The 26,972-nt window shown below is 40.6% G+C and overlaps 1 protein-coding gene and 1 pseudogene across 10 annotated transcripts in view; one reads left to right on the plus strand and one right to left on the minus strand.

Annotated features, from left to right (window-relative positions):
• Window positions 1-26,972, minus strand: part of LOC309628709 (uncharacterized protein) — a 309,465-nt gene that overhangs the window by 262,318 nt on the left and 20,175 nt on the right. Inside the window, exon 4 of one of the 9 annotated variants that reach the window (XM_082392001.1) lies at window positions 19,139-20,172. The exons of the other annotated variants lie outside the window; for them this stretch is intronic. Coding sequence (XP_082248127.1) covers window positions 20,036-20,172 — 137 coding nt within the window. The 3' untranslated portion in view covers window positions 19,139-20,035. Of the gene's footprint in view, window positions 1-19,138; window positions 20,173-26,972 lie in introns of those variants that run through there. 9 annotated transcript variants of the gene reach the window in all.
• Window positions 950-8,136, plus strand: LOC309628691 (putative monooxygenase p33MONOX pseudogene; annotated as a pseudogene). The gene has a single exon. The product of its transcript is annotated as a putative monooxygenase p33MONOX pseudogene (transcript).

Raw genomic sequence — 26,972 nt, forward strand, 5'->3', positions numbered from 1 at the left:
TCATAAAGCACCTCTGTGTCACTGGTAATTCATTGCTCTATTGATATCGTAACTCACAGTGATATTTTCTGGTTGTCATCTTTTACACTCACTGATGCTCACTTCCTTCAATTTTTACATCCAGTAGTTTCAAAATTAAAGGCTATGTCTTGGCCATATGATTTTTACTAGGTTCTTTACAAGTTCTCCTAAGTGGATTTTCTCTTTGTCTAGACCACACACATACGCACACATATGCACGCATGCATGTACACACACACAGACTTTAAATGGTTGAATATATTCTCCTCTGAGTAGAATTTTTTCATTAGATGTAAAACATTTCATTTTCATACTGATCTACAGCGCCTTTTAAAGCTACTCCAAAGCCTCATTATGTGACACATTGGTGATCAAACCACTTTATCTCACAATGCCAGAATCTTTACAAGATCACAGCTAATGACTTCGTTTCCAGCATGGTGTCACGCGGCTCAGTTCCCAGAACCAAATCATATCTGTCAGTTCTTTTCACAGGAGCACACGTCTCCTCTGTTGGTATAGAGTGTCATGCAGTGGCCGGCACCGTGCAATGGCAAACAGCTCATATCAGGACCCTCCGTCTCTTTCCCCCGGATGACTCTGCACGAGGTGAAGAAAGAATGTTCACACCTGCCAATTCTGCCAAATTTCAGCCTCTCAGGCCACACACTAGTTCATTTCACATTCTCAAGAGTGTGAAGAGCTGTCTTTTGGCAGCAACCTGACTGTCCTCTACTACCTCGGAGGAAAGTAGAATTCATCTTTCCTAGTAGAATGGAGAAAAGTTGAGACATGATGGGAAATGGTTCCTGTAGGGAGAAAAGTTTCCTTGGATGGGTCAAATCACTGTTAGCTTCAGTAAACATGGCGACTCAGCCCCAAGTGGGCCAAACTCCTCCTTCCTCTCAACACCACTTCCTGGGACATTACAGGACACGAGCAAAGGGTGGAAACTTGATCAGTGAGGTTTGTGGAACCCAAGGTTGGCCAGGTTAAACGCCACAAAGAAATTAGTTATACAGAAATCAGTCCACTTCAGCTATAGGGCTGCCACATCAACCACAGCTTACAATTCTGTTTGAAAAAAATGTACATTTGGATTGTTTTCCAGAAAGTGGCTATGGCATTATACCCTGACTGCATTTGCCTTTGAAAAAAATGAATACAATATTCTGTAAAACTGTCCAGCTTACAATGACAAGCTATTGAACTTACTGCCTGCATCTACCTCACAGATCTTAAAGTAACTCAGAAGAGCCATCTGAATGATTAAACAGTAATCTGTTTGCAAAATCATTTTGTCCACCAAAAATCACCTCCTAACATCCTTAGACCAATCAGTTCCTCCCTGGGTTTTTAAGCCAGAATTCTACAACTAACGTGGAAAAAGGCCACATTTTTTTCTGACAGTGGTGTGAACTTTTTAACTTTTCTAGTTGTTGCTTCATTAAGGATCATATTCTTGAAAATTTCAAAAGAAATGTTATTGCTGTCAAGTCAGCACTCAACATTCATGTAAATGATGTGATGTTGTGATTCATAATAAGAAATATATTTTTGGGTCCCTCCCTGGTTGGTGCTTGGGGCCTTCTGTGTCGCCGCGGGCACAGCGCCGCTCACACCAGGGCTTGGGTCATGAATGCGCCACAGCCTCTTGAGAGACGTGGGTCCTCGGAGCCTCTTTAGTGCCGGAGCTCGGGCCGCAGGCGGGTCCGCAGAGGCGGAAAAACAGAACCTCTGGAATGGATGGACTCCTGCCGAGCAGCTTTGCTAATTTGCAGCAGCTGGACAATGCTCTTTTTTTTTTTTTAATTAATTAATTAATTTATTTATTTATTTTTGGCTGTGTTGGGTCTTCGTTTCTGTTCAAGGGCTTTCTCTAGTTGTGGCAAGTGGGGGCCACTCTTCATCGCGGTGCGCGGGCCTCTCACTATCGCGGCCTCTCTCGTTGCGGAGCACAGGCTCCAGACGCGCAGGCTCAGTAGTTGTGGCTCACGGGCCCAGTTGCTCCACGGCATGTGGGATCTTCCCAGACCAGGGCTCGAACCCGTGTCCCCTGCATTAGCAGGCAGATTCTCAACCACTGCGCCACCAGGGAAGCCCAATGCTCCTCTGTAATACCTGTCAGCATAATCTTCACATCATTTCACTCTGGTAGCAGGGACTCAGCTCTGAATTCTGTATAGAAAAAGCACCCGGATCCCAGTCTTTCAATGGCTTCGAGACAACCAGAAGTGCCTGCTCTTGAGCCTCGTGGGCCTCTAGGCAAGATGTCCCTGCCCATCGGGACGTACCGCCGGGCATTCAGCTATCATGATGCCCTGCAGGACCCTACGTCCGTGACTCCTCCTCCATCGGACACGGGCAGCATCTCCTGGAAGCCAGTGATTCCGGAGTGCAAGTATCAGCACCCCGCCAAGGTGGAGGAAGGAGAGGCCAGTGTCTCTGCCATCGGCCACTGACGGTGCGGACAAGGTCCCCGTGGTGAAGGCTAAATCTACCCATGTCATCATGAGGTCTCTGATCAGAAAACAGACCCAGGAGAAGGAGAGCATTCAGCGTTTTGAGCAGCAGGCAGGGCTGAGAGATGCTGGCTACACACCCTCAAGGGCCTCACCACCGAGGAGACCAAGTACCCTCGAGTGGCAGAAGCACTCCACAAACTAAAGCTCCAGAGCGGAGAGATAACAAGAGAGGAGAAGCAGCCGGCCTCCACCCAGGCCACCCCAAGCAGCAACTCCCACTCTTCCTCTAAGCAGAAGCCCAGAGGCTGGTTCACTTCTGGTTATTCCACAGCCTTACCTGGCCCCAGTCTTAGCACCATGGATTCTGGAAGCGGGGAAAAAGACAGAAGCTCGGCAGATAAATGGAGCCTCTTTGGACCAAGATCCCTCCAGAAGTCTGATTCTGGAGGTTTTGCCATCCAGGCCTACAAAGGAGCCCAGAAGCCTTCTCCAATGGCCTGCATGCAGGCCACCCAAATGGCCGAGGATCCAGCAGTGTTCAAGCCACCCAAGATGGACATCCCAGTGATAGAAGGGAAGAAACAGCTGCCGCGGGCCCACAATCTCAAACCGTAGGACTTGAATGTTCTCACACCCACTGGCTTCTAGAGCTCTTTCTGTTCCAGGAACTCTGGATAGAGGGTGCCTTGAGCCCAGCTCCCCTTTACCTTGGCTCTGACACAGGAAAAGTTTTGTTTCGTCTTTTAAAAAATCTCTCAAACTGAGGCTAGAGCTGGAGACATAATTGATTTTTGAGAGACATTAGTGCAAAGTTTGTCCTTGTGCAGAAGATGCCATTTTGTACTGCTTTAATTTAAAGTTAGACTAAACCTCAGCAGTGATGTATGGGGACCTCATTACCTATTTTTGTATCTTTACTCTACCCAAGAACTTTGATCATTACTTACTAGGTAAATAATGTTTGTGTTGTTCCAAAACCAAGGCTTCTTGATTCCTTTACCACTATCCATGTGCGCATGGACAAATCATGGCGTAGAGGCGTTCACTGACTAGTTTAGACGACTTTGGCCCTCTTGGCTGTGCTGGCACTGTGTGCTCCAGCCTTGTCAGTTATGGGGACCCAGGATCTGTTTGAGATCTGGGTATAGTTAAGAGCCAGCTTGGCAGGGATCCCCTCTGTTTTCTGCTGAAACCGGAATCTCCTTGCTTGTTGGTAGACCTCACGGATCACTTTGTCCTGCAGCCAGTTCTTACTGTAGTACCTCTTGGGCCAGTGCTATTGGAGGGATGCTTCTCTTTTGTGTGTCACAGTACAAACACTAGCCTTACATATCCTTTGTTGCACTTTAAAGTGAGATTAATTTAACTCCCATTTGGTTGAAAACTTCCGAAGGGAGAAAATTCAGTCTACTGGTTTGGTATAGATAAATGGACGTTAAACTTTCTTAAAGGAGGCGGCAACTGCCGTTTGAGTATAGTCTTGTGGTTCATATGAAACTAGTGTCACCCTATTTTGAGTTTCTTGTTCAGGCCAGGGCCTGAAAAATTTTTTCCTGGGAGGTGGAAGAATTAAAAAATTTTCTGTATGCAATCATTTTCCCCCCCCAGATGAGCCTCATACCTTTATAAACACGTACCTCACTGAGGAAAGGGACTAGGGAAACCACCTTTTCATTTCTCCTCACTGTGTACATGTTCAATCATTGTCTTGAACACTGTCTCAAATTCCTGCTGCCTTTTGCTTTGGACAGTATGGTGTCTACACAAGGAGCTGAGCTGATCTTCCTACAGAGATGCCCTGGAGTCTAAAATGATCAGAACAATTAATTTATTTGTGTCTTCTGTTATGCTTGTTTCTCTTAACTTGTTTTGACAATAAAAATCCTTACTACTTTCTCAAAAAAAAAAAAAAATATATGTTTTTTTGGTCTTCGTCCCTGTTTCTGGCACAGAGCTCCTAAAACTCTCAGAATTTCCTAAAGGAGTTTTGTTATGCTAATGAGGTGACTTGTGCAAAGCCCATAAAGATGGGATCTGGTTGCCAGGGGAACCAACCATATGATTAGAGCCTTGGAACTTTCAGCCTCACCACCCCAGGGAGGGGAGAGGGGCTGGAGACTAAGTTCAGTCATCAATGGTTAATGATTTAATCAACCATGCCTAGGTAATGAAGCCTCCATAAAACCCAAAAAGGACAGGGTTGGGATAGCTTCTGGGTTGGTGAACACGTACAGATTTGGGGAGAGTGGCCCTCAGTGAGGGCGTGGAAGCTTCTCACCCTTCCCCCTTTCCTTGCCCTATCATCTCTTCCATCTGGCTCTTCCTGAGTTATATCCTTTTAAAATAAACAGGTAATCTAGTAAGTAAAATGTTTCCCTGAGTTCTGTGCTGCTCTAGTACTTTAATCAAACTCAAGGAGGAGGTCACTGGAACCTCCAAGCTATAGCTGATCAGTCAGAAGCACAGGTGATAAACTGGACTTGCAGTTGGGGTCTGAATTTGGGGGCGGGGTTAGTCTTATAGGACTGAGTCCTAACTTGTGGGATCTGATGCTACCTCTAGGTAGATAGTGTCAGAACTGAGTTGAATTGTAAGACATCCAGTTGGTGTCAGAGACTTGCTTGGTGGTGTGGGAAAATTTCCCCACACATGTACATCTTGGAACTGGGTGCAGAATCAGAGGTTACCTTGAGGGAAGAAGAACCTGTGACTTAAAATTGTGAGCTTTTCTATGTGGGGATGAGTTGTGGATGATGGATAGAAGGGTAGTGGGAGGGCTTGGGGAAAAAGAAAACACAGGTGGGCATAAAAACAATCTGTGATGAAGGGCCAACTATTCTTCTAATTTGTATTTAAAAATAAAACAAAATGGAAATAAAATCTTAAAAGTCCAAGACTCACACAATATACACCCGCAGATTCCACACTTGGATGTCATAGCAATAGCAAGTTGCTATCAAGTTCTCTCAATGTTTACTCTGAATCACTCGCCTAGGACCTAAGAAGCAATTCGCAGGCTGACTGCCTCATGTCACCAGTGGAACCTGCAGCCATTTCATGTTGGCCTGCTGATATGATGGGCCTGGCAGAATTTTAGGATCTGAGTTTTCAGTCTTTTCGCCAGCTGTGGCCCCTAGAAAGAAGCCCCTTTGTTCTGGGTTGCTGCATTTCAGCTCTGCAGTTACTCTGGCCCTCTGGAGAGTCCTGGAACTCTGCTTCTCAGGTGAGAAAAGCCTTTCCCAATCTTTGCCAACCCCTCTTTCACTCATCCCTGTGGTCCTGGGACCGGGAGTTGCATTCTTACATCCTGGCTAGTACTGCTTCCTAAAATACATGCTTGCTCTGCTAACAGCTGGTTTAACTGCTTAGAGAAGCTCAACTTCTTTCTCTGTGCTTTTGGACAGGCTGAAATGTCCATTTTATGTGGACTAAAATGACGGACTCCATGACCTTAATTCCTCCCTCTCTCTTGATGCTTTAGATGGATTCCAGACCTTGTTCCTGAGCCCACTTTGATCCTCCTGCTTATTGTGGGGTTTTGGCCTGATAAATACACTCTGTCCATAGTCCATTTGAAGAGCTCAGGTGATTTACAAACCCCAGACATACTGCTGTCCTTTACCGGTCCAAAATCTAATTTCACAGCTAACTGCAGGATGCTAGCTGTTGCCACCCACAATTATGGCACAAAAATTTGATATGAAAAACCCTCCCTGTGCATTCAGGAATGCTATCACATGTCAAGACAGAAGAGCTATCCTCTCACATCCCTTCAGGAAGGAAAATTAAAGATTTATGGACTTTGAGTGGAATTTTTCCTGACTCTTCATCACTGGCTAGACAGAAACAGAGATTTACTTTCTCACTGGCCCTCCTATGTGCAAGCTCAGTCAACTGCAACCCAGCTTATTAGAAAGGTCAGTGGTACCTTTTGAGCAAAGCAGAGAAAGAGACCTGAGCCAAACTGCAAATGTACATATTACTGATGACTGTGCCCCACTGAAGCAGTAGGAGGACTAAGAATAATGCTCACAGCTGCCCAGTGGAGAAGCTTTGTGAGACATTTTTTAAGGCAAAGGATTGAAGGCTACTGCGGGAGAGGTCACTGTCAGTAGGCTCGGTGCAAAATTAATAACGCAGCGTGGTTGGTACCGTGTTACATTGTTCCTGCAGAAGGGAACGGCTGCATTATGGATAAAGGAAAGGTATAAGAATAAGAAAGAAAGATGAAGTATGAAATATTCCTCAATAACGGACCATAGCTGAGCACACAGAAGCTACAACATGCCACCTGACTCCTCCCTGTAGTGCAACGAAGGGTACCATATTTCTTGAGCATTTAGTACACTCCAGACACAGTTATTAAGGTAAATTTCTATACTATAGAAGTAATATACTACTGTCCTCTTTTCTTCACTGAGAAAGCAGAGATTCAGTGAAGTTAAATAATACGCCTAAGGTTACATAACCAGTGAGTGGAAAAGCTGGGACCAATGTCTGTCTGAATCCAATGCCCATCCTCTATGTACCAACTGACACCACAAAGAAAGTAAGTAAAATGTCTCTGACGTCAGATCACTAGATACACTATTGCTACTTCAATTCTACTCTTCTATCAAAACAAAATACTAGCAGAGGGCAGACAGCAGAAACAAGAACTACAATCCTGCAGCCTGTGGAACAAAAACCACATTCACAGAAAGATAGACAAGATGAAAAGGCAGAGGGCTATGTACCAGATGAAGGAACAAGAAAAAACCCCAGAAAAACAACTAAATGAAGGGGAGATAGACAACGTTCCAGAAAAAGAATTTAGAATAATGATAGTGAAGATGATCCAGGGACCTGGAAAAACAGTGGAGGCAAAGATCGAGAAGATGCAAGAAATGTTTAACAAAGACCTAGAAGAATTAAAGAACAAACAGACAGAGATGACCAATACAATAACTGAAATGAAAACTACCCTATAAGGAATCAATAGCAGAATAACTGAGGCAGAAGAACGGATAACTGACCTGGAAGACAGAATGGTGGAATTCACTGCTGCAGAACAGAATAAAGAAAAAAGAATGAAAAGAAATGAAGACAGCCTAAAAGACCTCTGGGACAACATTAAACACAACAACATTCGCATTATAGGGGTCCCAGAAGGAGCAGAGAGAGAGGAAGGACCAGAGAAAATATTTGAAGAGATTAGAGTCGAAAAATTCCCTAACATGGGAAAGGAAATAGCCACCCAAGTCCAGGAAGTGCAGAGAGTCTCATATCAGATAAACCCAAGGAGAAACACGCCGAGACACATAGGAATCAAATTGGCAAAAGTTAAAGACAAAGAAAAATTACTGAAAGCAGCAAGGGAAAAACGACAAATAACATACAAGGGAACTCCCATAAGGTTAAAAGCTGATTTCTCAGCAGAAATTCTACAAGCCAGAAGGGAGTGGCATGATATACTTAAAGTGATGAAAGGGAAGAACCTACAAGCGAGATTACTCTACCCAGCAAGGATCTCATTCAGATTCGATGGAGAAATCAAAAGCTTTACAGACAAGCAAAAGCTAAGAGAATTCAGCACCACCAAACCAGCTCTACAACAAATGCTAAAGGAACTTCTCTAAGTGGGAAACACAAGAGAAGAAACGGACCTACAAAAACAAACCCAAAACAACTAAGAAAATGGTCATAGGAACATACATATCAATAATTACCTTAAACGTGAATGGATTAAATGCTCCAACCAAAAGACACAGGCTTGCTGAATGGATACAAAAACAAGACCCATATATATGCTGTCTACAAGAGACCCACTTCAGACCTAGGGACACACAGAGACTGAAAGTGAGGGGATGGAAAAAGATATTCCATGCAAACGGAAATCAAAAGAAAGCTGGAGTAGCAATACTCATATCAGATAAAATAGACTTTAAAATAAAGAATGTTACAAGAGACAAGGAAGGACACTACATAATGATCAAGGGATCAATCCAAGAAGAAGATATAACAATTATAAATATATATGCACCCAACATAGGAGCACTTCAATATATAAAGCAACAGATAACAGCTGTAAAAGAGGAAATCAACAGTAACACAATAATAGTGGGGGACTTTAACACCTCACTTACACCAATGGACAGATCATCCAAAATGAAAATAAATAAGGAAACAGAAGCTTTAAATGACACAATAGACGAGATAGATTTAACTGATATTTATAGGACATTCCACCCAAAACCAGCAGATTACACTTTCTTCTCAAGTGCGTACAGAACATTCTCCAGGATAGATCACATCTTGGGTCACAAATCGAGCCTCAGTAAAGTTAAGAAAATTGAAATCATATCAAGCATCTTTTCTGACCACAACACTATGAGATTAGAAATGAATTACAGGGGATAAAAACGTAAAAAACACAAACACATGAAGGCTAAACACTATGTTACTAAATAACCATGAGGACATCAAAGAGGAAATCAAAAAATACCTAGAGACAAATTACAATGAAAACACAACAATCCAAAACCTATGGGATGCAGCAAAAGCAGTTCTAAGAGGGAAGTTTATAGCTATACAAGCCTACCTCAAGAAACAAGAAAAATCTCAAATAAACAATCTAACCTTACACCTAAAGGAACTAGAGAAAGAAGAAAAAACAAAACCCAAAGTTAGCAGAAGGAAAGAAATCATAAAGATCAGAGCAGAAATAAATGAAATAGAAACAAAGAAAACAATAGCAAAGATCAATAAAACTAAAAGCTGGTTCTTTGAGAAGATAAACAAAATTGATAAACCATTAGCCAGGCTCATCAAGAAAAAGAGGGAGAGGACTCAATAAAATTAGAAATGAAAAAGGAGAAGTTACAACAGACACCGCAGAAATACAAAGCATCCTAAGAGACTACTACAAGCAACTCTATGCCAATAAAATGGACAACCTGGAAGAAATGGACAAATTCTTAGATAGGTATAACCTTCCAAGACTGAACCAGGAAGAAATAGAAAATATGAACAGACCAATCACAAGTAATGAAATTGAAACTGTGATTAAAAATCTTCCAACAAACAGAAGTCCAGGACCAGATGGTTTCACAGGTGAATTCTATCAAACATTTAGAGAAGAGCTAACAACCATCCTTCTCAGACTCCTCCAAAAAATTGCAGAGGAAGGAACACTCCCAAACTCATTCTATGAGGCCACCATCACCCTGATACCAAAACCAGACAAAGATACTACAAAAAAAGAAAATTACAGACCAATATCACTAATGAATATAGATGCAAAAATCCTCAACAAAATACTAGCAAACAGAATCCAACAGCACATTAAAAGAATCATACACCATGATTAAGTGGGATTTATCCCAGGGATGCAAGGATTCTTCAATATACGCAAATCAATCAATGTGATACACCATATTAACAAATTGAAGAATAAAAACCATATGATCATCTCAATAGATGCAGAAAAAGCTTTTCACAAAATTCAACACCCATTTATGATAAAAACTCTCCAGAAAGTGGGCATAGAGGGAACCTACCTCAACATAATAAAGGCCATATATGACAAACCCACAGCAAACATCATTCTCAATGGTGAAAAACTGAAAGCATTTCCTCTAAGATCAGGAACAAGACAAGGATGTCCACTCTCACCGCTATTATTCAACATAGTTTTGGAAGTCCTAGCCTCGGCAATCAGAGAAGAAAAAGAAATAAAAGGAATACAAATTGGAAAAGAAGAAGTAAAACTGTCACTGTTTGCAGATGACATGATACTATACATAGAGAATCCTAAAAATGCCACCAGAAGACCACTAGACCTAACCAACGAATTTGGTAAAGTTGCAGGATACAAAATTAATGCACAGAAATCTCTAGCATTCCTATACACTAATGATGAAAAATCTGAAACAGAAATTAAGGAAACACTCCCATTTACCATTGCAACAAAAGGGGTAAAATACCTAGGAACAAACCTACCTAGGGAGACAAAAGACCTGTATGCAGAAAAGTATAAGACACTGATGAAAGAAATTAAAGATGATAGCAACAGATGGAGAGATATACCATGTTCTTGGATTGGAAGAATCAATATTGTGAAAATGACTATACTACCCAAAGCAATCTACAGATTCAATGCAATCCCTATCAAATTGCCAATGGCATTTTTTATGGAACTAGAACAAAAAATCTTATAATTTGTATGGAGACACAAAAGACCCCGAAGAGCCAAAGCAGTCTTGAGGGGAAAAAACAGAGCTGGAGGAATCAGACTCCCTGACTTCAGACTATACTACAAAGCTACAGTAATCAAGACAATATGGTACTAGCACAAAAACAGAAACATAGATCAATGGAACAAAATAGAAAGCCCAGAGGTAAACCCATGCACCTATGGTCAACTAATCTATGACAAAGGAGGCAAAGATATACAATGGAGAAAAGACAGTCTCTTCAATAAGTGGTGGTGGGAAAACTGGACAGCTACATGTAAAAGAATGAAATTAGAACACTCCCTAACACCATACACAAAAATAAACTCAGAATGGATTAGAGACCTAAATGTAAGACCAGACACTATAAAACTCTTAGAGGAAAACATAGGAAGAACACTTTTTGACATAAATCACAGCAAAATCTTATTTGATCCACCTCCTAGAGTAATGGAAATAATAACAAAAATAAACAAATGGGACCTAATGAAACTTCAAAGCTTTTGCACAGCAAAGGAAACCATAAACAAAACGAAAAGACAACCCTCAGAATGGGAGAAAATATTTGCAAACGAATCAACGGACAAAGGATTAATCTCCAAAATATATAAACAGCTCATGCAGCTCAATAGTAAAACAACAAACAACCCAATCCAAAAATGGGCAGAAGACCTAAATAGACATTTCTCCAAAGAAGACATACAGATGGCCAAGAAGCACATGAAAAGCTGCTCAACATCACTAATTATTAGAGAAATGCAAAACAAAACTGCAATGAGGTATCACCTCATACCGGTTAGAATGGGCTTCATCAGAAAATCTAGAAACAACAAATGCTGTAGAGGGTGTGGAGAAAAGGGAACCCTCTTGCACTGTTGGTGGGAATGTAAACTGATACAGCCACTATGGAGAACAGTATGGAGGTTCCTTAAAAAACTAAAAATAGAATTACCATATGATCCAGCAATCCCACTACTGGGCATATACCCAGAGAAAACCATAATTCAAAAAGACACATGCACCCCAATGTTCATTGCAGCATTATTTAGAATAGCCAGGTCATGGAAGCAACCTAAGTGCCCATTGACAGACGAATGGATAAAGAAGATGTGGTACATACATACAATGGAATATTACTCAGCCATAAAAAGGAGTGAAATTGGGTCATTTGTTGAGACGTGGATGGATCTAGAGACTGTCATACAGAGTGAAGTAAGTCAGAAATAAAAAAACAAATATCGTATATTAACGCATGTATGTGGAACCTAGAAAAATGGTACAGATGAACCGGTTTGCAGGGCAGAAATTGAGACACAGATGTAGAGAACACACGTATGGACACTAAGGGGGGGGGGAAAGCCGTGGGGGGGTGAGGGTGGTGGTGTGATGAATTGGGTGACTGATTGACATGTATACACTGATGTGTATAAAATTGATGACTAATAAGAACCTGCTGTATAAAAAAATAAAAAAAAACTAAATACTATTAAAATGATAAAATATTATATTAAATTACTATAATTTATGTGGGGAAAAAAGACACCATCAATGACAAAAAAAATTACTATAATTTAATACTATAATTATAATATAACAGCATCACATTAGATTATAATTAAAGCACTAGGACAGTGCCTACCCCATGTTTCTTAAATAATAAAACATATAAATAAGCAAAATGTGAACTTATGTAAGTGCACAGACACGAATGTATTTGTTCTACTATGTTAGCCAAACAGGTCTATGAAATTTTATTCTGTTAGATTACATTCCAATGCAAGAAGTACAGGTACACTCAGAGCCTCAGCACATTTATTAGCTGTGAGACTTGATGAAAAAAATGAAATTTCTCTAGAACATATCAGGATTTGAGAACAACAGGAAACTATGCCACCCATGGACACTGGAACGTTTTTTGAAGCCCTTTGCTACTGATGTGACTATTGTTTTATCTATAATAGAAGCTCTACCAAAAATATCCCAGCCCATTTCAGCTGCAGGCTCAAAGTTCTGCCTTCATTCCCACACGGTGGGTTTGATATATCCCCAGGGATACCTGCTATAAGTATGAATAAGAAGGTTCCAGCATGTTTGTGAACATGCAAATTCTTAGACCTCACCTCATGGAAATTTTGTTCCAGTCGGCCGGAGGTGGAGCCGAGGAATCTGCATTTTAACATACATCAATTTCCGACATAGGTGGTCTAATGCCTACTGAATAAGAATCACTGGACTAGAGGATCCTCCACTCCGTTTGGGATGAGCCCTCAGGTTCATGCGTGCACTCGCAGTGTGGCTGTCACAGGCTTTCCAGCTGAGTCTAAAGGGTTTGAGGTTTTCCTGGATTCTCGAATTGCTGGAGCACTGCTTAAATGGAACCAAGTCTACATACGATAAATCCCAAGGATATATCTGCATGAGTCTGGCCTTTACAACAGGAGTGCTGAAGTTCTATTCCGATAAGAATTTGCTTCCTTTTATTTGCTCTGGGCTGTTCTCAAAATGAAGCTGTGAACTGGAAGAATTTGGTCTTTGTATCCTACCTCCTATGCCTTCATCACTTCTAGCTTCAATATCCAAACCACACGTGGGAAACTGAAGCTTCTTGGCTCCTGGGGATCACCAACTGAGGCACCCAACCAAAGCAGCCCAACCCTCCTTCCCCTGCTCTGTATTTCTCTCTGTCTCCTCCATGAAAATGAACTTCATCCATTTCCCATCTGTTCAGGATCCTAGCTAGCACCAGCACAGTGACAAGACTTTGATGTGATACAGCAAAATGAACTAACAGAGTAATATTTTATTTGGAAGCCAAGCTAGAGCTAAGAGAAGCAGGTTTTCTCTTGGGTCTCACACATTGCAAAATAAAGTTAATGAATAAAGTTAAAATGATGGTGCCAGGTGATGTGGGCATACAAAGATGTTCCTTCCTCCACTTTTTTGTTAGAGAGAATAAGAACATACTCAATTTATCAGAAATCTACTCAATTTATCAGAAATCTACTTCCTTTGTTGACAATTCAACCAGGTCACAGAAAGTCTTAGCCAACTAATAGGGTTTGGAATTCAACATGGCAAAACCTAGACCCTAAAGAGGTTTCAATTTTTGGAAGGAAAATTCAGAATAATTTATTAGAATACAAAATATAATAAAAATTAAAAATAGGGGTCATATACCAAAAATATTGTTTGGTTAAAATGAGGTTCCACCGCACTGTTCGAACTTAAGACCAACTATTGTAGCATTAGGACAGACACAATAGCCAAGCAAAATTCTCAGGGGAAAACAGAGAAAACCAGTTCTCCAATAAAAGCTCTAAAAAGGCAGTAGAGACTTACTATATTTTAGACCATCTTTGATGATCTCACAGTATCCAACATGATTAACACTTAAATATATCATGAAATAGTAGTAGTTTAGGATAAGATAAAGGGGAGGAGAGGAATATCCTATAATTTACTGATATTTTTGCATTGTTAGAATCATTCAAACTTTGACTCTGTCCTTGGATTCAGACGTATCTAGAGGCCTTTGGCTTCTTAGTAGTAAATCATTTATTTACCCATAATTTTCAAACTTCATGGTTACAATTAACATTTAAGCCTTAATGGATGTTAATGGGTTACTTTTTTAAGGTAGCATGTTATTTTACAGGGGATTTTTATATACAAGGCCTTACAAATTTCAGGGAATGACTCAAAGTTAGAAACAGTATGCACTATAATAAGATAGGAAGAAAGATATCAGGAGAGAGGTAAGTAGTCTTGCAACCTCTAAAATAAACAATCCTATGTTGTCACCTACAGTCTCCAATGTATAGGAAAAAACCTTGCTGATTATAGGGCTTCCCACATGGTCCAATTTCAGCAGCAGTCTCTAACGGGAAGAGTAGAAATATAGTTCATATTGAAAAAAGATCTATCAGGCAATAAAGCAAAATTCCAGCTCATATGGGCAGAAATCTTAATAACATCTATATCTTTAGGACAATTCATTTTGCTTTGCCTTGGACTGAGCTGTAGGTTTCTGAGGAGATCTTGTTAGCTTTGGAGAGCAGGAGAAGAAACACAGGCAATCCTCTATAGAAACTCACTTTCAGGATGAAGAAAGGTCCTGGGAAGTCGATGTGTCTGAATTGTATATTTTCGATACATGAGCATATACCTGGGGCTCAAAACTGACACAATAGTAGTAATAAATGGTCCTAGCTGCCATTGACTTATAGCCAACCGCTGCACTCAGTTCTTCACTGTGTGACTGCAGTGGGGTTCTGCATCTCTCTCAGCTCTTGTGTCCACATCTGTACAGTGGATATGGTAATAATCCATATCTCTCAGGCTATGGTGAAGAAGAAATGACACCACAAGTAAAAACACTTGATAAATGCTCAAGCACTACACAGTTCTTCCGTAATCGTGATACAAAATCAGATGCTTTTCTCTTCTATGCATATTTTTTCATAAATGAATAATTGGTCCCACCCAAATAGAAGCTTTAAGAACCGCATTCTAGGGTTTCCCTGGTGGCGCAGTGGTTAGGAATCCGCCTGCCAATGCAGGGGACACGGGTTCGTGTCCCGGTCTGGGAAGATCCCACATGCCGCGGAGCAACTGGGCCCGTGAGCCACAACTACTGAGCCTGCGCGTCTGGAGCCTGTGCTCCGCAACGGGAGAGGCCGCGACAGTGAGAGGCCCGCGCACCGCGATGAAGAGTGGCCCCTGCTCGCCGCAACTAGAGAAAGAAAGCCCTTACACAGAAACGAAGACCCAACACAGCCATAAATAAATAAATAAATAAATAAATTTATAAAAAAAAAGAACCACATTCTAACACTCTTTAAGAGAGGCCTATTTACAACCTGATTGTCTGAGCTTCTGATAAACATAATTGGCTGAATCATAGAATATGTTTTAGAGATTTGTGAGAAATTTCAGTGCAGTTTAGTAGGAGGATGGCTGGAGAGCCAGAGCCCCTGGCTGTCTGTCTGCAGAAGAACAGCTGCTGAGTGGCTAATTCCACAACCTCGGCCCTCTCTCCTGGTGTTCTAAACCATGTTGACCTGTGTGCCCTGATGGCAGACATCCTGTCGTGACTTCACAGATAAAATCTCAGTCGAAGGTCATTTTCTCAGGGAAAAGTGAACCACTGACCCCATTCAGACTAAGTTAGACCCTTCTGTTACATTCTCATAGTATTCTGTATTTTCTTTCTAGCACCTAGCAGAGTGGATGAATAACATTGATAAATAGGATTCTTTGATGAATGCCTGCCTCTTCTGGAGTATAAGCTCATTAGGGTGCAAAGTATGGCTGTGGACCTCCTCATTATAGCAACCCAGAACCTAGCTCGTGGTCTGGCACACAGTGGGAGCTAAATAAGTGTTTGATGCTTTAATGAAGAGTGAGGACTTGAAGCCAAATCCTCTGATGCCAAAGCCAGGGTTCATTTTACTACCAAAGAAATGGCTCTAAGTATTACCTGGGGAGCCCAGTAAAATACACATTCCCAAGTATAGCTCCAACCCCATCGAATTAGAAACTCCCAGGGCCAAAGGACTCTTTCTTTTCTGGTTGAAGCCAGTCGTAGACCAGCTATAGGAACCACTGCACTGCACCCACATGTACATCAGCTTAACGAACGGTATACTTACAGAGGATCCAGAATCCTGGTATTTTCAGCTCCTACCCTCTGCTCAGCGTTGGAAGGGAACACCCTCCAATCTGCCTCATGCTGTGTCAGGTAAGTGGATGAAACTCAAAAGCAGTTCCCATGTCTTCACATAGAACGTGCACTGTGTAATCCTTCCCATAACTAAATCACATGCATTTTAAAAAGCAGAACTTTAAAGCATATTGCTAAGTGAAAGAAGCCAGCCTGAAAAGGATACACACCAGATAATTGCAACTATGTGACATTTTGGAAAAGGAAAAGCTATAGCAATAGTAAGATGACCTGTGGCTGCCCAAGGCTTGTGGGGAGGGACGGAGTGATGAACAGGTGAAGCCCAGGGAATTTTTAGGATGGTGAAATTGTTCTGTTTGAAACCGTAATGGTGGATACGTGACATCACACGTTTGTCAAAACCGAGAGAACTATGCAACACAAAAAGGGAGCCCTAATAGAAACTACAGACTTTGGTTAATAATAACATATCAATATTGGTTCATTGATTGTAACCAAGGAACCACATGAATGCAAGATATTAATAGTAGGGGAAATAATGGGGAAAATGGGAAGCTGGGTGAGTGTATGGAACCCTAAGTACTATCTGCTCAGTTACACTATAAATCTAAAACGGTATCTTTTCAAAAGCATAAAAAATGAAACATACCCCAAAAATGACGGTGGGAGTGGAGCACCACGGCTTCATCACACTCTCACTTACTCAGTGCTCACTGCATGGGGAGCACCAAGCTGACAATTTCCAAACATCACCTCCTTTAACCCCAACAATACTGCTCTGTGGCAGCTAATACCAACATCCTCACACTCCCTTGACAGTTAGGGAACCGAAAGTAGGTGCTGTTCAGTCCTCGCCCAAGAGAACATAGCCAGCCAGTGTCACTAGGTTTCAAACTCTGGTCCAGGTTGCCCCAAGCCCCCCACGTTTACCCACTGTGGGAACCTGCCTCGATTTATTTACTTGTAGTTGCTTTGACCTATGCACAAACGAGTGGTTTACTATGAAGTTTAATCCGTAACTGTAAGTCAAAATGATTAGGGTATTATAACACAGGGTCAGATGAAAAGGTTCTCACCATGCAGCAATGCCTGCAGATAAGCCTGGGACAGACGCCCACAGAGGAAAACGAACACTGCCCTCCAGGAGCATGGGATGGCGGAAAAGCAGGGCTTATGAGCAGCAGCATAATGAAATCAAGTTTCAAATGCTGAAATAATTTTCTAGGTCCAAGATGGAGCCACTCCTGCCCAGGGTCCCCTATCAGGGAACTGAAACTTAGATAACCTTTGCATCCCTATAAATGCTCCCATTGACCAGAAACACAGAATATCCGGTCAGCCAATCCCCAAACGAGGTTGACTCTGTGGCCCCAGCCAATCGGATATTTTCTATTTTTGTCTTCCTTGTTCTTTATTCTTTATCCTGGAAAAGCTTCCTGCCTTCAGTCCCATTCTGCAGTTCTCTGAAAGGAGTATTAAATCAAGTTTATGTCACCTAAATTGTCTTCTTTAATCATTTTTTACCACGAATAAACCAATCACGGTAACATTGATGTATGAACTTAAATGACAACGTTTTGCTTTAAAACCAAACTATTTTTTAAATAACAATGACAACAAAAAGGCCATAAAAAAAGGGAGTAAGAGAGACTACGAACCACCACATTGAAAGAGACTTAAGGGCCATATCAGCCTTGTGCAATGTGTGAGTCTCATATGGATCTTTATTCAAACAAACCGACTATGGAGAAATTAGTAAATTTTGAACGCAGATTGAACATTATATGATGCTAAGGAATTAAGTTTTAGGTGTAGTAATTTTATTAGAATTAGATCTTTTTAAAAAAATATATCAAAACTATTAAAGATAAACCTCATGGAGATGAAGTATTATATCTGGGATTTGCTTCAAAACAATTTGAGAATGGATGGAGAGTGGGTACAGGTCAAATGGAATTAGCCGTTGACTGATAATTGTATAATTGTTGGAGAGAACAATGGGTACATGGAGTTCATTATACTCCTCTCTCCTTTTGAAAATGTTTGAAATTTTCCATTATGAACATATTTTTTTAAAGTTTATTATCCAGCATTAGTTCTAGCACTTACCTAACCATATACATTGCTCTCATTCAATAAATATGAATATGAACATTAATTATAAAAATAATAATCGTAACTAAAACATAAGAGGTCCATATACAAGCATTTTCACTCTGATTGTTTTAATAAATCATGCTCTACAGTTTCTGTTAACGTTTTCAGGAAACAGCTCCACATCAATCTTTTTTTTTTTTTTTTTTTTTGGGCCGCATTGGGTGTTCGTTGCTGCGCACGGGGTTTCTTTAGTTGCGGCCAGTGGGGGCTACTCTTCATTGCAGTGCGTGGGCTTCTCATTGCGGTGGCTTCTCTTGTTGAAGAGCACGGGCTCTAGGTGCACAGGCTTCAGTAGTTGTGGCTCGTGGGCTCAGTAGGCGTGGCTCACGGGCTGTAGAGCACAGGCTCAGTAGTTGTGGCATGCAGGCTCAGTAGTTGTGGTGCACAGGCTTAGTTGCTCTGCAGCATGTGGGATCTTCCCAGACCAGGGATCGAACCCACGTTTCCTGCATTGGCAGGCGGATTCTTAACCACTGCGCCACCAGGGAAGCCCACCCACATCAATCTTCACTGTTTCTGTTGTCTCTCTGTCCTGGGTCTCTCACTGTTCATTTCCCTCAGGAGCCTGTGGCCAGAAAAGGGCATCCCTGGCAGAAGGAAGAAGTCCAAGGAGCACTGTTACCTACTGATGTCTTCCCCTCAAGTGGAGGCCGGGATGCACTCTCAGGGCTGCTTGTGGCTGCTCTGAATACAGTAACAGGTCTCCTTCATCCCTGGGCATCACGCACTGCCACAGACACGCACATCTGGATCCAGGTGACCCAGAGCATCTTAGAATCTGCATCATTCCCCCCCACACCCGGGGTTTGGATTAGTTCTTCACTTAAGATACTTCAGAAGGACCATTCCAAGGACTCTGAGCGATTCATAGAAGATGTATAAGGGAAAATGAGGTTCTACCTCCTTCCCAAATGGAGCAGGACAAGCCCTTGGCTAGCCACAGGGAGACATGAGCCGGCAGGCTGGTGCCAAACGGGAGGAAATAGTAGTGAAACAGGAGGGAAGGGGGCAGGGCACAACCTTTAAAAGAATGACATAGCCATAGTACATGACGAAAACTAGTGAGAACCAACTAGGTCCAAGAAGACTCAACTTCCAGTAGACCTTGAGCCTCATTATATGCTCATTGTAATACATTAGCATGATAATGACACACCCAACAGCGCCATGACATTCTGAAGCCAACCATAAAAGGTCAAAAAGTGGGAGGTGGCCCAATTCCTGGAAATCCCCACCCCTTCCCCAAGTAGTTGGAATAAGCCTCCCACTCATTAGCCCATAAAGATTAACCATGCCACATTTCGAAGCCTCTTGCTTCTTGCTTCTTGCCTTTCGAGATGGCCCACACTCTGTCTGTGGAGTGTGTTTCCCTCTAAATAAATCTGATTCTTACCTATCACTTTGTCTCCAAATTCTTCCGTGACAAAGAAAGAACCTTAAATTCACTGGCAACAGTAGGGATTCCATTTCCCCAGCAACAAAAGTATAAGCCTAAGTCATGAAGTACCTTCATGAAATCCAACTTCAGAGGCTGGGACATTATTTTGTTGCAGAAGTTTCTTTGACAGTAATGTCCTAGGCCTGCCCAGATGCGGGATGATCACGGCAGTCTGAATCCCACACCATGGGCGTCCTAGGATTATAAAGTTTAGTTTTGTGTTATGTTACATATGGAGCATATGAATACCTATGCAGCACATTCTGATTGCAGAGGAAGCAAGAGGTGAAAATATTTACCTGCTACTCTCTTTTCCCCAAGGAGTCCCTCACTCCAAGGAAGAAAAATTTCACAGACAAGTTAAGTGAACGTTTCAACTTTGGTTGATTTATTCAGCCAGCTGTTAAGGCATTCTTTTTAAACTCTTGTCATTTACTTGTGCAGTTTTGGCTTTTGGTATTCAAAACATTCCAAAAGCCTGCATTCATTTTCCTTTCCATAACTTCTTAAAGGTGTCTGGGGAATTTCACTAAGCCCAGTGAATTAAAATTCTAAATGTCAGGAAGTGTATCACTGTGTACTTAAACAGTGACCCTGTGTGGTACAAAAGTGAAAGATTGATTATGCAAATTGGCAAGTGCGTATTATCTGAGACGTTGTTGCAGAATATTGAACTGAATTCCAGGAGGGACAGGAGCTGGTCCCAGCCTGTCCATTCACAAACTGATGTTAGGTAAATTATGAAATTCCTTTGCGCCTCTGTAAGAGAAAGGACGCAGATTAGATGAGGGTCACTCAAAATCTCAGATTCGGTGAAATGCTTATTAACCTAATAACCCTTCAATTTACAAGGATTTGGGTTTCTCTGGTATGATAAAAGTTTGAAACATGATAATAAGCCCCCAAGAGTCTGCCTCAAACCAAAACTCCAATATGGTATTCCATGCTTCGGGAACTTTCTCTGAAAAATGGCCATTTGCACAGAAGACTCCCTTTCTGAGGGTAAGTTCATCCAGGATAGCAAATTGTAATAGGGAAGAACAAACCTGACGCCATATTAGATCTGTTTCTTTTACTTTAATCTTTGTATTCTATTGCTTTTGCTTCAAGTTAAGAATGTTGCCTATAGCCTGAAATACATAGGATCACGGATTCTCAAGGCTCTGACCTTTAAGGGTGTAACACTTTTCCATTCATACAGAGATAAAAAGTTGCAGAACAGAGACTAACATTTGTCTTGTTGGAGGTGTACAGGAACATCATGACCTGACCTACCTGGACAGCTGCAAGAACACAGGATTCCGATAGCAAGAAGTTTGCACCAACCAACCAGGCCCCTCCCTCACCTAGCCTTTAAAAATGCTTTGCTGAAACCCTTCAAGGCGTTCAGGGGTTTGGGGGGCATGAGCCACCCGTCCTCCTTGCATGGGCTGCAATAAACCTTTCTCTGCTCCGAACTCTGACATTTCGGTGTGTTTGACCTCACTGTGTGTCAGGCACATGAACTTGCGTTTGGTAACGAAATCACAGATCAGATGTTGCTTAATGAACTTAGGATCAGAACATATGACATTGTGTTTCTGAAAACCTGTTTCCTGCAAACGAAAATAGCTTGTAAGAGTTCAGCCATTGCAGAAATATATCCATTTAGATACTCAGCATTAACCATGAGAATCACAGCATTCTCTCTTCTGATGAATTCTAGAGAAATGCTTTTAACGCTCATTTTCCACTCCATACAGCTAGTGATCCTACAATTACAACATTATCTCACCTCTATAATAAATGATTACATAATGACTTCTCTTACACTCTCTGCTTTCTCTTCCTTGTAGCAGACACCTGGCCACATCGCCTGGCCCACCAGATTTCAGCACAGCAGTGAAGGACAATACTGTGCAAGTGACCAGCATCTATTTCAAGCCACACTGTGGCACCTCTCAGATTCGGGGCTTTCTCTGATGTCACACAAGGCAGCACAGCCCACAAGTCCCCCCCACTAAGCACAGCTTGGAAGTGCATAGAGCAAATGAGCCTCTAGGGGCGGCCCTCCACCAACAGGAGACAGGAATTAATGGCGCCAGCCTCCCTGTCCTTCGCTGGAACATCTCTAAGGTGAATTCTTAAAGGGCTCCGACAGAATTGATCACCAACTGTCCACACAGGTAGCCAGGCCAATAACTCACCATTTTCCCCACTTCGTGTCTCACTCCCCCACTCCCTCACCTCCGCTTCCTGGGATTAACTCCCAAGTAAACTATGTGTACCCACATATTTGTCTCATGCTCTGCTTTCAGGGAGACTCAAACTAAGTCTGTTTTCATGGTCCCCTTATTTAGGATGATGACCATCAAAATATACTTCTTCCTTTTGTCTAATACACCAGGTTTGTTGAGGGAGATAAATGTCTGCCAGTCTGCTGGGGCCAATACAGTTTTCCCATGACAGAGAATTTTAACACATATTGGCTGAAAGAGTTACAGTGGTTGGCCCACTTTATGGTAATATCTGATTGTGTCTTCTGGAGTCTCTAAGTCATTGTTCCCCATTTTCGTTGTCTTAGAATATATGCTAGCTGACTTGGAATCAGCTGTGTGCTCTGAATAAAGACTTAACACCTCCCCTTACGTTAATACTCTTAGACTTACTGCTTAGAGATGATTTGGGGAAAGAGTAGGTATATTGTCCTTGAAATTAAACTTTCTTTCAAAGCAAGGCAACGACTTTTTGAAGTGAACATTTTTGAAACTTTTTAGAACTTACAGTAACTAGTTAAACATTAAGAGTAAATATATTTGCATTTATTAAATACGAAAACAAATTTACATTTGCAAAACCAAAATTCTCTCAACAGTTCTTAAGATAATTTTATTTATTACTTTGCTTTCATTTGGACTTTTCCTTATAATGAATTGTTTTACCTTTAAAGAAATGACTTCTTACAAAATACTAATAATGCCTTGCATTTGCATGGCACTTTCTTGAATTATTTTATTTGAGGCTCAGAAAAAACTCTGTGAGATAATGATAATACCCAGTTTTACAAATAAGGAAACTGAGACCACATTGCTAATAAGTAGCAGTGTCAGCATTCAAATCTAGGTCTTCCAGCTCCAAGTTCAATAATAAGCCATTTGTCTCATAAGTATTAACACTTCCATGAAGAATGCCTAAAAGTCACTTCCTAGCATTCCACAGAGTGAAAGAGAAGCACATTTCTCAGCAATGGTATTCCAAAAGTAAGAGAAAAAGTGAAGTCTCTCCTTCACGGAATGAAGGACAGAAACAAGTAACTACATCAGGTCATCAAGAAGAGACACTGGTCACCTTCTAGGCGTTCAGACTCCAGGAAAGACAGTTTCATTGAGCATGCAACCCTGATAAATCCAGCCACCTGACAAAACACGAGAGCTTTAAAGGGCTTGTTTTGGTTTATCAAATCAATGATCCATAAAGTCAAAACTCTCTCCAAAGGAGAACTTGACATGACGGACAGCAACAATTCTGTAGGGGCCGTTAGGGTTTATCACATTAAAGGCATTCTGCTCTGATTGCCTAGAACAAATCTTAGAGATACGCTGATACTCAGGAAAGAAGTGACCACTGATCAAGGACATGAAATGGTAGGGTGTTAACACTGGGACCCTGGACGAATGACCCCTGTGGTTCCACCTGGACACCCCGTGACCTGCATCTGTGTGACAAGGCTAACTTTGTTATGCTCTTGTCTTACTAGCGGTTATATTTTGAGGAAGTGGATCCCCATCCCTCACATAAAATGTGTTTGGTACTCTGTGACCTAGAAAAGTTAAAAAAAAAGACTTAAATGACTTAACACGTCCAAAAAAATATTATTTAAGAGCATTAACATTGATGGTACAGAAAAGTAGGTCCTTTGCAATCACAAAATCCAGAACCATTTCTCAGTAACAAAGAAATGATAAAGTAACCATTGCAAAGGGTAAAAAAGAATGATTAAGTGAATCTTGACTGAAGGAAGGGAACTAGGTGCTAAAGCTTGGTCTGTGGCAGGAATTGTATTGGTCACTCACCTCCATCAACTTTAAGCTATCAATCAAGGCTTTCTTCTCCAAGGTGCTGCAATTAACTTTGCGAGCAAAGCTTAGTCTTCTTAGTCTTTGCCCAGCACTCTTTTTATAAACTAATACCAAAAAACCCCACCAAACTTTCCAGAAATATACTCCATCCTTCTCCTTTAATAATATACTCAGTCACTTAAATATTTTAGAAGTTTGACATTTAATTTTAAAATCTAAGGAGTTGTTTTCCCTTTCTCTTCCTTTACTTCTTGAACAATTTAATCATAAATCCAATAAGTAGGGCATAGGGTTCAGCAAAGTAGGCAAACAGGCCAGGCCAGCAGGGATTGGGGTGTGGAGAGCTGAATGGCCCAGCTCAGGGTGCCAGAAATTGAAGTGAGTGAGAAGGACATTCGTGTAGGAACACTACCCAGAGTAGAGTGTCATAGCCTAGAAGAGTGAAGAAGCATCCTCATGGAAGGATGATCTGGCACGGGGTGTCAGAGGCCAAGCAGAGTGAGGAGAGCTTCCATGCAGAGCAGGGAATAGCAGGGGCAATAGAAGCCTGGTTACATAGTGATCAAATAAGTAGACATATTCAGTGTAATTGGAGCTGTTCACTGTCAGAGAAGGAAGATACAAATACTGAAATGGAAAAAATTAGAAAGCACTCAATGAACAAATTTAATTAGACTCAGCTATTATCTGTCCCTCAACCCACAGCTAAGGAGAAGTTGAGGAAAATCATTCAGTAGAACATAGGTCTATTTAGATTCATAGTATTGCAAAATGAGATCTGTTAGACTTGCTTTGCCCTCTCTGGATTATTTCCATACAGATTTGACTGACTTACATCAAATCAAAAGGAAGAAGGAGAGAATTTTATGGTTGAAGAAAATACAACCTCTTTCCTTTGTACAAGATTTAAATGTATATATAATTTTTAATAATTTGATTCAGTAATTAAATTTCTCTGGTAGCATTTGCCTCATTATACCAGTGATTGATAACTGGCGAAAACAATGTTGCAGATTGTCATTCCAGCTTGCCAAGTCTGAGATGGATGTTCCAGAATGGTGTTTCCTCTCCTAAATACTGTTGTTTCGGCCCAAGTGTGATTACAGTTCACTATTTTTCCAATTGGTTTTTCTTAAGCAATTACAATTATCCGGCACGTGTTCCTCTGTCATAGGAGGCAGTGGCAGGCATGAAAGTGTACTGGAAGAGAGTCAGAAGCAGACTCCGGAACAATCTAACCATGACTTTGGATAAATCACTTAAGCTCAGCATGTCTCAGTTTCCACTCTTATAAAATTAGAATATCAAGCAAGACAATTTCTAATGTTCCTTTCAACTTGTCTTCTTCATTTTCATTCAAGACATTGTCTTCATTAAATTGCAAACAACCAACTTTAATTTTTTTAAATTTTCTCACAGTTTTTTTGTTGTGGTTTTTCGTCGATTTTTATCATAGGGCCTCAGACATGTTAACAAATTGTCAGTATCTTGTCTTAAATTTGTAGAAACTTTTTACAATATTGCAGAAATTATCCAAACAAGCAAACTTGTTATTTCGGTGTTGTCTCAATTTATAGTTTCAATTTTGCACCTGCTAAGAAAATGTATTCTTATTAGGAGTGATAAAAGCCTGCCCAATTTCAGCCATCTCTGTGTTTGCTTTCTGACATACACACCTGAGGACCAACCCCAGTAATATGAACCATGTTAAAAATTTAAGCTATTTATAGGATACCAATCAATCAGTAAACATAGTAGAAATATATGTATTGTAGAAGCAGTGAATGGAATCTATAAAATATAGAATTTTTCTAAAATATACCTTTGCTACTTCAAGATACCCCTAAATAAAACCTTATTAAAGCTTTTTTTATAAATTAACAATTTACTTAGAAATTCATTTTCTTAGAAATTAACAATCTAAGTACTGATTTAGAACAAATGACCTTCGAATCAGGTTATAACTATTTGAATTTTTAATCTTTCTTAATGTATATAATTTATGTCCATTGTTTCATTATGTGAATTATTTGCAGAATATAAGATTTTAACAATGTGGTGAAATGAATAGAAGGTTGCTAAGTAATATAATTTATTCCTCATAAGTTAACTTTCTCAGAGATTGAATGTTAAAAATGAAGAGCTCTTTGTAACATCAGATAAAATATTGCTTTTCTTTTAACTAGGTACTACTCTTATATTGAGAATCCACTTGCTTCCAATGGATTTTTAAAAATCCAACAACCCATAAATCCCAAGAGGCTCTATGAGAATTAAGTTGACATAGGCACAAACACACTAGTAAGATTCCATCAATAAAGATAACTTATATTAAGAATCTGTTTACACACTAAATTAAGGCGCAATAGTGTGCGAGTTCTCATACAGTCTGGTTTTATGAAAATAAAGTCATTTATGGAAATTCAAAGTACTTGGTGCCCAAAGTCCAAATTTTATTTACATATTTCTATTCTAAAAATAAGATACAAAATCCTTACAATCATTAAGAGAAAAATAACACTCTTCCATTAACAGATGAAAGAGCCATCATAAATAATTTTCTTTAAAGTATTTGGGAAATTTATCCCCATCAATCCATCTCCAGAGTTAGTCAAAATATTCATCAAAATATAACAAGCTATTTAGCACAACAGAACAAACTACTGTTCTTTAGAAGGTTACATTCTAGCTACATATTCAGAATCCTAACTTCATACACTGTTAAGATATTTAATTTACTTAAATAAAATCCTCAAAGTTGTGACAAACCAGATATAATGAAAAGAAATCTACAAATACTAGTTGCTGTGATTACTGAAATACAGATGGATTAGGGATAGAATAGGATAAATAAAATAACACACTAAATTCTAATGCATGACACAAGATGGTCCGATCTCTAACATGTGGGAGTTCTTGGGTCCAAAAATCTTGAAG

The sequence above is a fragment of the Balaenoptera borealis genome (genome assembly GCF_965194805.1).
Source record: "Balaenoptera borealis genome assembly, chromosome: 5".
Classification (NCBI taxonomy): domain Eukaryota; kingdom Metazoa; phylum Chordata; class Mammalia; order Artiodactyla; family Balaenopteridae; genus Balaenoptera; species Balaenoptera borealis.